This window comes from Gavia stellata, unplaced genomic scaffold (genome assembly GCF_030936135.1).
Source record: "Gavia stellata isolate bGavSte3 unplaced genomic scaffold, bGavSte3.hap2 HAP2_SCAFFOLD_34, whole genome shotgun sequence".
Taxonomy (NCBI): Eukaryota; Metazoa; Chordata; class Aves; order Gaviiformes; family Gaviidae; genus Gavia; species Gavia stellata.
The window spans coordinates 5,180,170-5,197,005 of record NW_026776320.1 but is presented as its reverse complement, the minus strand read 5'-3'; the positions used below and the strand labels follow the sequence as shown (position 1 = coordinate 5,197,005).

The window sequence follows — 16,836 nt, the reverse complement described above, 5'->3', positions numbered from 1 at the left end:
TGTTCATTTCAGTTGAAAGGAATGTTGTCAGTGCTTTCATAAATGTTAATTGAGATTTGTTTGCAGCGTTAACCAGCGGAATGCCTCAAACCAGCTAGAATGTGCGATTCTAGAATAGAACGATTATTCTAGAGAGCTGGGCTTTTGTGACATACAGACATACAGCTGTGCAGTAAGTCTTGCTGGCTCACGTTTTCTGCACTTACACTTGTTTTTCCCTCTTTCTGTCATGAAGGTTACCATTAAGGGTATCGAAAGAGAGCTCATCTGCCCAGCATGCAAGGAATTATTTACCCATCCACTGATCCTTCCTTGCCAGCACAATGTCTGTCACAAATGTGTGAAAGAAATACTCTCTGCATTTGAAGACTCTTTCGCTGATGGAGGCTCTGAATCCTCTAATCAGAGTAGCCCTCAAATTCAAAGCTCTTCTTCCAGCATGGACAGGATTAGTAGATCAGGTACGTATCGGAATTTTTGCGTGTTTTCCTTATTTTATGTGTTCGACTGACTTGAGCCGAATTGCGTCTGCATTGGTAAAATGTCTTCCCGGTACTCCTGATGCAGTTAAAGAGATGACTTAGGGATAGTGCGAGTCTTGTTCATTCTGTGGCAAGAACAATGGGAATATTTTTAAGGACAGTGCACTCTATTTCATATATAATAGATCAGTCTTTGTGGCGTCCTGTAAATCTTTGTAACCATTGTATTTGTTTATTCCTGTATTTCAGTTACATTGAGATGCAGTAGCATCATGTTCAATAGCGTCGATGTTGAGGTGTAGATTTCAGCAGTTTTATTGCCTGTCAGTGGTACTGTTGAGGTGGTTCTCTCAGGTTTCGGCCAGCCTAAATTGAGTAGTTCGACTTCCTTCTGAGCCTCTGCAGACTTTGCAAATGATGGGTTTGTCCTACCCAATTCATTACGCTTACAATAAATCATTTTCCATAGACGATGGTTATTGCACGGTTGCAGAATTGGGAGACAGATGACTGTAAGAAGACTGCGCTAACCGCCTCTTCCAGTGTGGTCTGCTCTGGAAGCTTTAAGGAGCACTCCTCATGCTCTTTGTGATGTCACACTAGAAAGATTCTTACAGCTGTTGTGTAATCCACAGATGAGTTGTTCTTTTACACAGATACATCGAAAGTACTTCTTGAAAGAAACCTCATCTTGGCTTTTAGGCTTCCTTCTGACGTAACTGTCCACTTTAAAACCGCAGTCCGCAGTGATCTGGAAGAGTCGCCCACAAGACAAACCCTAAAGCTGTGTCTTGTATTTTGTATGTTACTAACGTTCATCATCCCCTTCCCAGTTCTCAAAGCTCAAATATTTTATTTCACCCACTTCTTTTAAACAACTCTTGAGTTGTTAGTACTGGTACTCTTTCAGGATCAGTTTGATAAGCAAATGCTGTGTTTGCTGTAGCTTGGCAGGTTGAGACTTGCATCATTTGAGGGAATCCCCAAACGAAATAACTAGTTGTCTTCATTACATGCAGCGTTATGTGAAGTTTGAATGAAGAGAGCCCACTGGTGACTGCCATCTCCCAAATCCAAGTCTAGTCCCTTTTTTCCTCAGTAAGCATGATGTTCTGTCACGGCATTGTATGCATGGACTGAAGCGGTCACCGGTTTCCGCTGCAGCTGTCCACTACGTGGTTTTACAACGTGGACATCAGGGCACCAGGTTGGGTGCCTAAGGAGTGGTGGGCGCACCGTGGGTGACCTGACCTCCTTGTGAGAACTGTGGCTTGCCAAGTGTGGCAGTATCAGACAGGCTGTGCGTGGGGACCAGGCCCCCCATGCTGCTTTCAGCAGTGTAAGTAAGGAGGTAATCCTTAATCTTCCGTGGAAAGCTGCCCTCCAGCTTGCTCTCTGTCGGGCAGTAGAAATAGTGATCTAGCATGATGGGGTGCGCAGGCAGTGCTGTGGCACCGTCCACGCTGTGCACAGAGGAGGCAGAGCTCCCTTGGGAACCTGACATTTAGATGCTACTAGATGTCACCCATACTGTTCTGTTAATGCAGTCTAGCTGTTCTGCTCAGAACCTACAGAAAAGCATGAGACCAGCTGAGTTTGAGACTGACATTTATTCATGCTCTGGTTGTGGCTTCTTAGCTGATAGTGATGCATAACTACCATGGGGTACATTTTGAAGATTTTTAAAGGAACTAGTTTCTTACAGGAGTGTTGGTTTGTTTTTTTAAAGAGACTGGAAAGGGCGTGAGAGGTAGGGAGGTTTTGGATTGTTGGGTGAAGCACCCACAGAAGAGTGACACAAGGCAAGTGTCTTTTGGATAGCATCAAAGGACACTTCAAAAAGAAATGAAGCATCAACATTTCTGATGGGAAGATCCTCACTAAATACAGATGGGACCAAATTTCACTTTCTGAAGAAGAACCAGTTTCAACACTAAGAATTCAGCTTGAAGTCATACCTCTATTTACAAATTAGTTATACCAACATGCAGTCATCTCAAGGGGATCTTAAAACCATGCTCCAGCTCGAGAGAATGGTTTTTTATTTCTTTGTAAGGGGAGGCTGAGAGGATACATGTTAAGCCTAAACACTGGCTTAACCTGCTTCAGTAATACATAAAGGACTAATTTTGATAGTTGTGCCCTGTGGGTTCATGAGTGAGACATGGGGATGCACTCTCTGTTTGATAGCCTCAAGAATGTTACCCTGGAAATAGTTTTTGGGTCTGTGTGAGCCATCCCCTGGAACAGGCTCCAAAGAATCCCTAGGCTTGCGACTTTACTTGAGCCTTGGATCACTTTATTTTGGAGAAGAGGGGAAATTTGTGCATAGCTGTTTCGTAGGAGTGCAGCTTCTCTACTGTCCCCTTTTGAAATGAAAAGAGATAAGCTGTACCCTTGTGTAACCATGCAGATCTGTGGTTCCCCAGTTCAAGGTAGAGGAATCTCTCAGACATAACCGTCTCAGCATCCCCTTTGGTGTGCGGGGCTTACTTAGCAGCCCTCCTTTATCAAGGCCGTTCAGCAAGGGCCAAGTCAGCCTCTACGTATTTTGACTGAATGATTTGGCTGAGATTTCGTACTGGTGATATCTAGTTCTCTTGTTTTCCTCTTTAGATTTGTATGATGCCTCTTGGGGTAAGCCAGATAAGTTTGACTCGGCCAAAGCAAACTTCAGGGAGCTCCAAGTTGGCTATATTTGTCTGGGAATAACCAGTCTCACTCTGGGAATAGACATCTTACACTTCAGCGTGTTACGAAGCTGTTGCTCTCTATGTGCGCAGCCAGTTAGCCTAAAACCAACTGGTTTCCGGAAGGTTTTGTGTTTAGTCTTTTGAAAGGCTGCGGCTTGAGTGCATGCAAAACTAGACGAAGAAGATAGGATTGGAATAGCTAAATTAACCTTACCATAGAATTAAGTTTTAGAGCAGTAGTTTGTAATGCCCCCTGAACTCAGACATTACACTACCTTGTCATGGCAAATGTATTCTCTTTGGCTTGGCAGAGTGCATATGAATTGGTATTGTACTGGTTTGGATGATGTGCTACGATAGTTTGAAATTGGTTCATAAATTCCTGTGCTTCTCCCTTTAAAATCTAAACCTCTTCTGTTTACACTCCTCCTAAATCAGGATTTGGTGTCTACACAGGCAGAAAACGTAATTCACTGACTCCTAGATCGAGTCTGTTTCCTTGTCCGGGTTGCCAGCGGGATACTGATCTCGGAGAACGTGGCATCAATGGCTTATTTCGCAACTTTACTTTGGAAACCATTGTGGAAAGATACAGACAGGCAGCCAGGGCAGCCATTGCTATTATGTGCGATTTCTGCAAACCTCCACCTCAAGAGTCCACAAAGAGCTGCATGGACTGCAGGGCAAGCTATTGCAACGAATGTTTCAAAATACACCATCCTTGGGGAACTGTGAAAGCCCAACATAAACATGTAGGACCAACCACCAACTTCAGACCCAAGGTAAGTATCCCGTATCTTACAGAATTTGGGTTGCAGCATTTGCATATAGCTTCAGACATATCTGTGCAATGGTAGTTGCTTTTTGGGACCGTTGTTCCTTTTTTGACTATTGCTGTTATTCATTGAGTGAACCATAAGCTTTTGTTCTTGCTGACAGCATGACTGCAGTTTTGAACATGTCTGCCTGCACAGACGATTCTCCTGAAAGTTTCCTTCCCTCCTCGCACCTCCCCCCGAATCCAGCAGTCAATGACAATGGGATAGCTTATTGCATATTCTGCTGAATGACAGTCTTATGTACCAAGGTGCTAGCGAGACTGGTGTCTTTGGGCTTTTCACCATAGACTAAGATAACATTTGGGGCTTGAGAGTTGGTTTCAGAGATGGTTTGCAATTTTAGCTTAGTGTGTCCATATTTATGCTACTCACTTCTATTTTTGAGCCCTTTCCTGTCCTTTCTTGTATGTGTGTGCGTGTGTTAAAAGATGATGCTTTTAAAGCTTGACTGTTGGCACTGATGTCGTGTTCTCCTCCTTGACATGACACTGAAAAGCTTTCTCAAGAGCTTCTCTTTGATAACATGGAGTAGATGCCCCAAATGTCTTTCAGTGCTCTGGAATGAGGCAAAGCATTTCTTTTTTTTTAAAACACACACGCACACATGTGCACAAGCACACCCACCCACACCCACCCACCCCCTTTTAGACGGTTTTATCTGTTGCTTGCGCTTGGAGTTGAGCAGCACTTTTTTTGCCTCTTCGAGCAGTTACTTCAACGTGTTCAATTTTTGAAAGATTACTTTTAGCAAACACCAGCTTTTTCGCAATGCTGTTTAAGCTGCTACTGGAATTAACGCTCAGCATGAACAACTTGTAATTGGAGTCAGACAGAAAAAATGAAACACTGGAGCCTTTTATCTTTAAAATGACTGTGACTGGTGGTGTGGCTGCATTTCATCTGTTGCTCCAAGAGCAATGGCTATGTGGCTGATCAGAGTCTAGCTTAAATTTAAATCATTACAGTATTATGTCAACTCCTGCTTTAAGACAGTTCGTAGTTGTTTCAAGAGATGCTGGCATGGACACAGTTAAATTTGACAGCGTGGCTGTGTTATATATTGCATTTACAGCTCTGAACAGGAGTGTAGGGAGCTTGAGGCACGCAAACAACTTCAGGGATTAGCAAAATGGTTGATTGCAGTATGGAGGCTACATGATGTGTACACAGACATCGCTACAGGTTTACTCACTGTGAACCTCGTGAAACTGTGTGTGTTCATCTGCTGGCTTTCACTGGCATAGACAAAAATAAAAGGTGGAAGATAAACTGAATATAAAGAATCCACTGATGAAATCAGATGCTGCTGTGGGGTGATTTAGTGTTTTGATGGTTTGTTGGCCACCTCAGTTTTTGGAAGTACACCTGCATTCTCTCTGCTCTCTTTTTTTTTCAGATTTTGATGTGTCCAGAACATGAAATGGAGAGGGTAAACATGTACTGTGAAATCTGCAGAAGGCCTGTTTGTCATCTTTGTAAACTGGGTGGATGTCATGCAAACCATAGAGTAACAACCATGAGAACTGCCTACAAAACCCTTAAGGTAAAAGTAAATATTGTTGGACCTGGCCTTAAGAAGGGGAAAAGTACTGAGCTTCTGGTGTAAGGGCAAACTCCCTGTGGCAGGAAGCCAGGATGTGTGTTTAGAGGACACTGAACTAGTCATGAGGCATGCTGTTGTGCAACATCTGTTAATATCTATATTAGTGTGACATAGCGCACTTCTGAGAAACTGTATTTTCTATGAGGCTTGAAACATAACCTCTTAAAAGTGCTTCCACCTTGTTTTAGCCAACTAAAGTATAGCAGTACTGACCAATGCAAAAGGTTTAAGCAGTTTATACTTTACAATCTAGCTTTTTTCAGGTAAGTGTCCTTGTGGCTTGGATTAGCTGATACTTCAGAAGCACTCCTGAAAAATTTGCATTGGAAGTATCTGTTGGGACCTTGTATGTTTCCGAAGTTGCATAGCTGTTAATTCGCAGTACAACAGGGAAGACTTGCAAACATTGCTTTGTTGTTAAAGAATGATTGCTTCTACCTCCTCTTCTTCCTTTTCTTCCTCTCTTGCTCACAAGAAGAAAAAAAAAGGGGGGGCGGGGGGGGGGGAAGACCAGACCAGCCTGCCTTGTGCTCTTTGGCCTCCTTGCCTGTTTGCAAGGCTTTTCCTGTACAGCTGTTAACTCTTGCAAGTCAGGAAATGCAGAGACACTCCTAAGTTCATGCTTTGAACCACTCATTCTTCTAGCAAATCTTACTACAAATGAGTTAATAACTAACGTGGCTTTTCTGTAAGTTTTAGTAACGTCCTGAAGCCTCATGTTCCTAGCCTAAGAGAAGGTGACACTTGTGGCTGGGGAAGACTGAGCCAGCTGAGGCTGTTACCTCTTGTCCTTAGAGGCTGTTACCTCTTGTCCTTAGAGGCTGTGCCCCCAGTCCTGCCCACATCAGTGGCCTGATGTCCCTGTGCAGTCATTGCGGGTCACTGAGCAATTCTCCGCAGGGTTGCTGCTCATAACTGGTGGCAGGCTGTTGTCCTTGTAACTAGATAAAGCGAGTGCTAGCTGGATGACCTGCCTGTGCTGGTTGTCGGTTTGGGTGGGATACCCTTCTTCTGCTAGCTCGCTGTTTTGTTTTAACAGGAGAAGCTTTCAAAAGATATTGAGTACCTCATCAGTAAGGAGAGCCAGGTGAAAGCTCACATCACACAGCTGGATCTGCTGCTGAAAGAAACAGAGGTAAGAGTGTCTTCCGTGTTGTCTGGGGATAGCCCTTGCAGGGACACAGCAGAGACTCAAACTGTTTTCACTGAAGTGTTTCAAATCCTTTGGCTTTTTTCAGTTAGCCAGTAAAACAATTTCTGAACAGTTTGTGTTAGTCCTGAATCACAAATGGTAAGACCTAATCCTGACAGTGTTGGAAATATGGGCAACATACAGAGGGAAGTTAAGTTTTGGGTGCTGCTGTAAATTTAATTGAAAGAAAGCTTGTTTGATACCTTAATCAAAGAGAGGTGGGTTAGACTTACAGCTCTTGTGTATTAACGGTGCTTCACAATTTACACTGGCTGTTTGCCGCCTTGAGGATGTTGCAATAAAGTCAGAATGAAGAGTAAAATCTCCCTGCAGAAGAGTCAGAGCTGGGAGCTCACGTACAAGCTGAAAAACACAATGGCAGAAATTGCAGGAGCTCCTGGCCCTGCCTGTATCTTGATAAAGATTGTCTCTGTGCTTTGTAGTTCCTTTTATCCAGGGCACTAGTTAGAGGTGACCCTACAGTTCTGAGGGCATATGTGAGAAGCTGGGCTGGACCCCCGTCGCAGTGTGGTTGGGGAAGGTGGAGGAGCACCTAGCTCTTGGGCATGAAGACTTCAGAAACTGACCTGTTTTTACAGTGCTTTTCCATGAGCTGTTTAGACACGTGCTATGCGTAACTCAAGACATAATCAGAGGAATACTTTCCTGCTCTTCGTTCTCTGTGTTGATCCAGTAAACGCTCACTAGCTTGGGTGCAGTGCTGATCACATTTTCAGTGCTGATGGGCATAACAAAGCTCATTAGTCTTGTCTGTCAAATGGATGACTAGATTGCTGTGATACCTTGAACAACTTGAGGTATGTTTCTGTACACAGCCACAGTGCTGTGGAATCTGTCTAAAATGTCTTTTGTTCCCTCCTAGTGCAACAGTGAACGAGCTAAAGAAGAAGCATCTCAGAGCTTTGAGAAATTATCTCATGTCCTAGAAGAGAAGAAGTCCGCAGCTCTTAGGGCAATTGAAACTTCTAAGAATTTAAGGCTGGAAAAATTGCAAACGCAAGCAGAGGAATATCAAGGGCTCCTGGAAAATAATGGCCTTGTAGGATATGCTCAAGAGGTGCTTAAAGAAACTGATCCATCTTGTTTTGTTCAAACAGCAAAACAGCTTCATGACAGGTATCTTAATTATCTTCTGTTTGAAGTACAGATACTGTTCCAGGATGTCTGGTCAGTCATATTCTTTTGACACCTGCTAGCAAAGTACTGAATGCAGTACCTTGTATTGCAAAGGCTCAGAGATGGTCCCAGTACCGTTCAGTAGAAATTGCTACATTACAGTGTGCGTTAAGAAACAGCAGTCAGGAGGGGCTCTGTCCTGTGACAACACGTGGCCTTGTTCAGTAGGACTGCACTGGAAGGGTAGCCCATTCAGCTCACTGACACATTCCTTTGCTCAGAGATTGTATCGGGTATTTGCAAGTTAATCTCACAGGTCTCTTCTGGCTTTAAAGTCTTTGATCTTAATAGCTGTTCTCCATTAGCGCTTCACATCTATTGTGTTCTTTGAACATAATGCCCCAAATTGTTAAAATGCTCTACCAGCTGAACGATTACCTCTTCATTATCTTTACACTGATACCTTTACACTGCTGTACAAAAGCCCTTAAATTTTGCATTGGAATTCTGTCTAGAGAGACAGAAATTTCTGGGAGACATCAGTAAGTACATGAAAACAGCACTTTTTATAAAGCAAAACCTAGCATTTTTAGTTTAAGGAATGCACACATGTGAATTCCCTTTTCTCTGTTCTGCCATCCCTTTGCTTCTGTGCTTTCAGAATCCAAAAAGCTACTGAATCTCTGAAGAGCTTCAGGCCAGCAGCTGAAACTACTTTTGAAGACTTTGTGGTGGACATAGCTAAGCAAGAAGAGATCCTTGGTGACTTGTCCTTCCATTCCAATGGTAAATTGCGAGAGCATCAGGTCTTTCTCAAGTTACGACTTGAAGGGCTTCTCTGGAAAGAGGCAAAACTTATGCAGGGCTGCAGCTGCAGAACTCAGTCTTGTGACTTGCATTGTCCCTTCTGTCTCTGTGATCCACAAGGCATTACCTGGCAGCAATGCTAGCTTCAGCTTTGAAAAAGAAGCTAAGATGCCGTTGCATTCAGTACCAGTTTACATTGGCTTCCAAAACATTGTAGTTAAGGAATACTAGGTCTTCCTAGAAGCTTTTTGTTAACATGACAGAAAAGAATAGGCTTTTAGATGCTTTTTTAGCTGCCAGCAAAAATAAATAATACAACTTTCGAAGTAAAAACAGAAAGTAAGGGATTTATGTAAGTGCATGAATGGAACCATCCTCATCTGTACTCTTTAACTGATTGAGTCAGATTTCTGCCCCCACCCCCACCCCCCCCAAGTGCTATAGCCACTCAACAAAGGGCTTGTATGGTTAATTCTAAAACAACATATATCTAAATTTGAGGGTTTTTTTCTCCTGAATCTCTGGCATTCCAGGTCTAGAAATACCAGAAATCAATGAAGAGCAGAGCAGAATGTACAACAAAGCTCTGATCAGCTGGGAATGCCCTGGGAAGACAGACTCAGCTGATCTCTATGTTCTTGAGTATCATAAGCTTAATGGAGAAGAGGAGAGTGCGACGTGGCAGGAGATCAAAGTTTGCAGCAAGAGCAAAGTAATATCTGATCTCGATGATGACAGCTCCTATGCCTTTAGAGTTCGAGGATATAAAGGGTCCATCTGTAGCCCTTGGAGCCGAGAAGTTATTTTGCGTACGCCTCCAGCTCCAGGTATTGGGTTTTCTTCTGTCCACAAGGTGTTGAATCTGTGTCTGTCGGTGTTAAGAGCTGTAGGTGGTTTCCAGTAGTTCCCAGACTTCTACTCTACTGTTACCGGTTGCGTAAATGTTTAGAAGCACTGTTAACAAACAGGTTAAGTAGGTGGCATGCTGAGACCGTTTTAGCTTGCATGACGTTCCCGGTAGCCTTTAAAAGTGAGAAATTCTGATGCCAGCATGACTGAAAATGTAGTTTATAAGCACAGAAGGCCAAATACTTAACTAAGAGGAAATTTTTTTGGATACTGTTTTTCAGTTTTCAGTTTTCTTTTTGATGACAAATGTGGGTACAACAGTGAACATCTCCTGCTGAACCCAGGAAGAACCTCTGTGGAAAGCAGGGCTGGATTTCCTCTACTGCTGGGATCTGAGCGCATGCAGGTCGGATGCTACACAACCCTGGATTACATCATTGGCGACACCGGGATTGCCAAAGGGAAGCACGTCTGGGCTTTTCGTGTGGAAGCCTATTCATACCTGGTGAAAGTGGGAGTTGTTTCTAGCAACCAGATACAGAAATTGTTCCATAATACCCATGATGTGACCAGCCCAAGGTAAATTGCAGACTCTTGCTCAATACATGTTTTATATAAGGAGATGGCTTTTTAAAAAATAAGTTAAGAGTGAGTCTGGTCGCAATTAGTACACAAGGTGAACCTAACTAGTGGAAAGTAGCTTGAAGGATATGCTGTAAGCAGGTTGCCCTGTTCATCCCCTGCTATTAGCAGAAAGGTGTTGTAATTATCCAGAGTCCTATTTTCATTCTTTTTGGGAAAGAAATGAGGTTCCTATAGATGTCAAGATGTGCCAGTTAAAGCAAGAAGGTAAAAAAAAAGCATCGCTTGCAAGATTGAAGCAATGTTTAATTGTCAATAGTAAGACTCTGCCTTAATTTCCTTAGCATACTAGGTTTGGCAGCCATTCAGAGGTACAATGTTCACTGTGTGTATCTGTGTATCTTTGCTGTAGCTTGCGTCACGGTGGATTCCAAGTCACTGGCTTATCCCAGGCTATACGCTTGCATATGGTACTGGAGTGCTACTGTTCCCAAGCCAAAGTACAGTGGACAAACCAATAAAAAGATTTCAGCTCTGAAGTATGGTTGTAGTAAGCCTGGATGTGTCTAGGAACTGCAGGCTGGGAAGCTATCTCCTGAGGACTCTTAACTTTTTCAGGAATGTAAAAAATGTATCAGCTTCCTCCTGTGTAACATACTGAAAGTGTAAGAACGCCTGTGTCTTGAGCTGCTTAAAGCCAGACGGAGGCTTTTTGCAAAGTGAGAAATTAGATCCTGATTTCCTGATTTCTTTTTCCTTATCCACACAAATACCTGGAAAACTTTGGCTGACACAAATCCAATCTCCCCCCAGACATCCCAAAAATGCAAACCTAGCTAGGGATTGTCGGCACAGAAGAATGTGTGCTTCTCCAGTGTGTCTTCATCTGGTGACAGAAGTAGGGGGCAAAAGCATGTAGACTGAACAAATCTGGCCACAAACTTTCCCCAGTAACCAGCTGGGAAACAGGGGTTCATGGAAACCTCCAGGCAGAGCACTTTAAAAAAAACCAAACCACCAAACCAAAAACTTAAACCACTACTTTTTGTGTTGTGAATTTTAAAGACAATGTAATACAGCAGTGGTGAGGAAAACTCATAGGACAACAGTCATGTTAAATGTATTTACTCGTGTCATTTAACATTATGTAAATGAAGTTAAACATACCTTGTCTGTAATCATTAGTCATAGTCGCTAAATTACTTTTCAAGTTAACTAATTTGCTATACCTGTAGGTTCATTAATGATTACCTAGCATGAGTACATTTAGATACATCCGCTCCTTAGTAAAGCCTTCTGTGGTCTTGTCCTCGTTAGTGTTTAGCTGTTATTTATTGTCTGAAGTGGCCCAAGTGAGTGTTCTCCACCTACTAAATGCGTCTTCCCTCCTGGCTTAGGTATATTTTTACCCCACAAGGTTTTGCAGGTGACCATGTGGTGTTTCTTGTCTTACAAAAATGTTTTCTCCAGTTCACATCACTGATCCCCCTTCAGAATTTGACAAAAGCAAATGGTTGTTTTTCTGTTCTAGGTACGAGCAAGACAGTGGTCATGACAGTGGGAGTGAAGATGCCTTCTTTGACTCACCACAGCCTTTCACACTGGTCACTTTAGGCATGAAGAAGTTCTTTATCCCCACAACACCTGCTGCCCCCAAGGATCCAGCGAGCAGAATCCTTCCCCTGCCATCGTGCTTGGGCATCTGCCTCGACTGTGACAAAGGCAAGGTGGGGTTCTACGACGCAGGCCGTATGAAATGCCTTTATGAGTGCGAGGTGGACTGCTCTGGCATGATGTACCCAGCATTTGCCTTAATGGGTGGTGCAGCAGTTCATCTTGAGGAACCTGTCACAGCAAAGTACGGGGAGTACCACGACGACATCTAGTGCAGTGATCTCTTCCCATTGCTGTTCTGAGGTGGAAGACGAGAGAGAGCAGAAGAATTCTACCTTAGTTTTCACTCCTGATTAATTACATTCTGTCCACATGTTGCTTACAAGCCTCTGGGTCATGCTTTTTTTAAACAAACGGTTCAGACACGTCCCACACTAGTGGGAAATGTTCTTCCAGGAACTCTCCTGCCTTTCTTGTGATCTGTGCAATGCTTTTCTCCACAGACTTTCTTCCCAGGGGGAAGCAGGGAAGAAGTTTGACTAGCAACCAAAATTACTCTTCGGGGGTAGAAATCTACCTTTTGTGTAACGTAAATCCTTACATAGTCAGTTTTGCATTTAATGAAATCAAAGCTGACAGCGTGTGATTGCCATTCTCCTTTCAAGAAATCTGCCTGAATGCCTCTGAGGGGTCAAATGCTTTCCAATTAACCCCTGAGCACCAGGGGTTGGGCCCTTCAGCACGAAAGAACATTTGCAAAAATACAGTATAAAGCAGGGAGAAATCAGAACTGCAGCTGAACGTTTAGGTTTTATTTGGAAAGAGGAGGGTAAACTAGAATCTGATTGCATGTCATATACCTTTAATGTGACTGTAAGCTAAAACTCTAATTCTGACACCTGGTGTCGTGTAGTTGGTGGCATAATGGTAAGTTTCTTGACTCTTCCAGGCTTTTACTATAGGCTATATAAAAATATATAAAGTGCAATTCTACCTTAAACATCAGACTCACTTTAGAGTCCAAAATCAGAAGTGTTTGCATGTGTGAGTAATTGTACCTGGTATTTAGGCAAAAGCATATGAGTTACTGACATCAGTAATAATATGTGAACTTTTAAAAAAACATCAGGTATTTCTTTTAATACTTGTTTCTATAAGTTAACTTTTTGATCTAGTAGCAGCTTGGTTTTTTAGTAAGAATGTTAAAAATGCACTGATTAAGTTCTGAGACCCGATTTCTGCCTTAAAGGATGTCTCACCTCAGATTTCTGTTCCTCTCCTTTTAAAAACTGTATCACATAGTAGTTTTGCGTAGAATCATAGAACCACAGAATGGTTTGGTTTGGAAGGGACCTGTAAAGATCATCTAGTCCAATCCCCCTGCCATGGGCAGGGACATCTTTCGCTAGATCAGGTTGCTCAAAGCCCTGTCCAACATAACCTTGAACACTTCCAGGGATGGGACAGCCACAGCTTCTCTGGGCAACCTGTTCCAGGGTCTCACCACCCTCACCATTAGAAATTTCTTCCTTCTATCTAATCTAAATCTCCCTCTTTCTGTTTAAGCCCTCTTTATATATTGAAAGGCTGCAATGAAGTCTTCCCTGGAGCCTTCTCCAGGCTGAGCAACCCCAACCCTCTCAGCCTTTCTTCACAGGGAAGGTGTTCCAGCACTCTGACCATTTTTGTGGCCCATTTTACATCCCCCAGTCTGTACTGATACTGGGGATTGCCTGGACCCGAGTGCAGGACCTTGCACTTGGTCTTGGTGAATCTCACAGAATCACAGAATCACTAAGGTTGGAAAAGACCTGTAAGATCATCAAGTCCAACCATCAACCAACACCACCGTGCCCACTCATGAGGTTCACATGGGCCTGCTCCTCAGGCCTGTCAAGGTCCCTCTGAATGGCATCCCTTCCCTCTAGCGAATGAACTGCTCAGCTTGGTGTCATCTGCAAACTTGCTGAGGGTGCACTCAATCCCACTGTCTGCGTTGTTAATGAAGACACTAAATAATATTGGTGCCAGCACAGACCCTTGAGGGACCCCACTCGTTACTGGTTTCCACTTGGACATTGAGCTATTGACTATAACTCTTTGGACGTGGCCATCCAGCCAATTCCTTATCCATTGAACAGTCCATACATCAAGCCCATCTCTCTCAAATTTAGAGATAAGAATGTTGTGGAGGATCGTATCAAAGGCCTTACACAAGTCCAGGTATATGACATCTGTAGCTCTTCCCTTGTCCACTCGTGCAGTCACTCCATCACAGAAGGTCACTAGATGAGTCAGGCATGATTTGCCCTTGGTGAACCCATGTTGGCTGTTTCTAATCACCTGCCTGTCTTCCATATGTCTTGACGTATCTTCCAGGAGCATCTGTTAGGTGATCTTACTGGGCATGGAGGTGGACTGCATCTGTTTATAGAAATCTACGTAAAAAAACATTTGGGTACTTGCACTGTTCACTTGTGTTGTGGAAAAATAAGGCTATAAAGTGAAGGATGTTTCTTATACATACTTGGTGCTTTCTAATTTGGGGATATGCTTTCTAATTTGGGGATAGTGTTGCATCTTGAGGAATGTGTGTGAAGTATGCTTACTAAGTACGTGTATACAGCTGTAGAGCTATGAAACGGGACCTGAAAATCACAATACACTTAAATGAATGTAGGTCATAATGCAAAACCTTTGTGTGCTTTGCTGTCTGAACTGTTGTACTGATCTGACCTGGAGTACACCCCTCCAGTGTCCTCTCTCTTAAGCCCCTGTCCAGTGGCCACTGTCAGAAGAAATTGGCAGAAATGGTAATTGGCAGAAGTTCCATCTGCGACAGAGTGCGCCTGACAGCCCTTTTGGGGCTAGAAAGGCCCGGCAAGAGCAACTTCTTGTCTGGGTCTCACCCGCAAATGTTTCTGCCTTAGTAAGGCTGCGTGGAAGTACATTCCACAGCTTCATTATGCACTTGTGTGAGAAACACTTTGATGACCCAGGCAGCAGCTGTGAAGCAGTGGATATCTTCTGGAACTTCCTGTTGCAGGAGAAATGGCAAATTGTCCCTCGCTAGTTACCATTTAGGTAATTTCTTTTTGTAATAGATGGTTGTCATAGCCTTTCTTTCCTATTATGCCCTCCCCTTCATGTTTCCTCTTGCTGGATGGAAGCCATTCTCTACTGGTGAGCATCCTGCTGCCCCTCTCTCTCCTCTTGCCTTCTGAGACTGACTGAAGGAGCCCTCCATACAGACACTCTGTTGTTGTGAAGGATGACAAAATGCTGGGTTTTCCTTCTTTCCATAGTCCTGAAACCGTATTTGCCTTTTTGGTCAATACCGAGTATTAAGCTGACATTTACCAAGTTTCTTCTGCAGTGTTTTCCACACAATCCTGATGGTGAGTTGTAAACAAGCTGTGCACATACAGGGTTTCCCCACCTGGTGTGTTATTTTGCATTTGTTAATACTGAGTTTCATCTGCTCGTTTACCTGGTCACTTAGTATTGGCTTAAAGCTATAGATGATAGGGTTGAACTTTCTCATTTGTTGTTCCCAGACCAAATCTCTTTCCACAGACAAATATATAATTTTTGATTCCTCAGCTTCAGAAACCGGTCTAAATTAAGGGTTTATGTCATGGTTAGCATGCCACAGTTCCACATTTGGATTCTTTATAAGCATCTGGACCAATACCACCAGGCTTTGGCCTTTCATTATTTCATGGAAATACTCATAAACTGAACACTATCTTAGCTATGACGACAGTCTCTCAGACTCATTTATTTTAAAAAGATTAAATTTTACTGGTTTGACAATATAGAAGTAAAAAATTAAAGATTGAGGGTTTTTTTTCTGCTATAGCTTTATCTTACATTACTTTAAGATGTGCTCTGCTATGCAATTACTTATTCTCCTGGACAGAGACTGACGCCACTTTAAACATTTACCTGCCTTTTGATATGTCTGTTTGTATCTATCTCATTCTGAGTTTAAAAATTGATTTGGCTTTTGGTGTCACCTGAATACTTAGGATGCATTCATTACAGTACTCTATGGTGCTTAGTCCAGCTTATTAAATAAAAACACACAGTCAGAGGCACTGACAACACACTGTCAGATTTTTTCCGCTACGATGGAAGTGTCACCTTTCAGAAATACAGTTCAACAGTACTTGCCTGTCCAGATACTTATTTTTCCAGAACAAGTTTCTTCCTACGAAACAGCACTTTACAATGTAGACTAAGCTAAGAATGGTGTGGTATTGTGTGGATCTTTGTGCAATATAGCTGTTTGGTGACTACTGTGTGATTTGCAAAGCTTCATGCAGGTGTGAATCATGTAGACACTTTTTAGATGTCTAAAGCTTGAACAAAAAGGCCTTGTTTAAAAACATTCTGACATTAAAAAGGCAAATTAGGAAAATATGTCAGGAGACAAATTGGCTACTCCATCTAGTGAATTGGCTAAATTACAACGGCCTTTGCAATCTTCCCTATTGGCTTTAGAAACTAACCAGTGGCTGTTGTCAAACATATTACCAACATGGGAAAAGGTCAATGTGGAAGACCATGAATTTCGTTGTAGATGCACTCGGTGTGGCCCAAGATAACCTATCTTTGGTTCTCAGTTGTATCCAGGCTCAACTGTGGGCGCAATCAGTGGCCGCTTCAATCATAAGAGAGGGTGAAGAAGGCAATCTCCCCACCGAGATTCGGAAAATAATTTGAGATAGTGCCACTGATTTAGAGAAAAAACTCCAGTCCTGGTGGAATTTGGTAAACTTTACCCACGATCCCATCACAAGTACAGCCACAACTTTTGTATTAACTAGACATAATGCTTCAATATATTCCATCTACCCTGTTATTGCATCAGGATTGAATCACAATGGAACCATACTCTATCCATTTGAACATAGAGTATGGGCCCAAGAAGTGGGACAGAAATGGCAAACTGTGGATTTGGATTCTTGTATTGTACGAGAACAACAAGGGTTCATCTGTGAAGGTAATGCAATCAGAGGTCAGGATATCTGTT

At 42.8% G+C, this 16,836-nt stretch overlaps 1 protein-coding gene across 1 annotated transcript; it reads left to right on the top strand.

Annotated features, from left to right (window-relative positions):
- Window positions 1-238: 238 nt before the first annotated feature.
- Window positions 239-12,070, top strand: LOC132320911 (E3 ubiquitin-protein ligase TRIM36-like; the record flags this gene model as incomplete). Its single annotated transcript, XM_059834551.1, has 9 exons — window positions 239-465; window positions 3,636-3,957; window positions 5,411-5,557; window positions 6,657-6,752; window positions 7,693-7,946; window positions 8,608-8,732; window positions 9,287-9,580; window positions 9,884-10,181; window positions 11,716-12,070. Coding segments are annotated over 9 exons (2,118 nt in total), but the record flags the coding sequence as incomplete, so codon positions are not given.
- Between the last annotated feature and the right edge of the window lie 4,766 nt (window positions 12,071-16,836).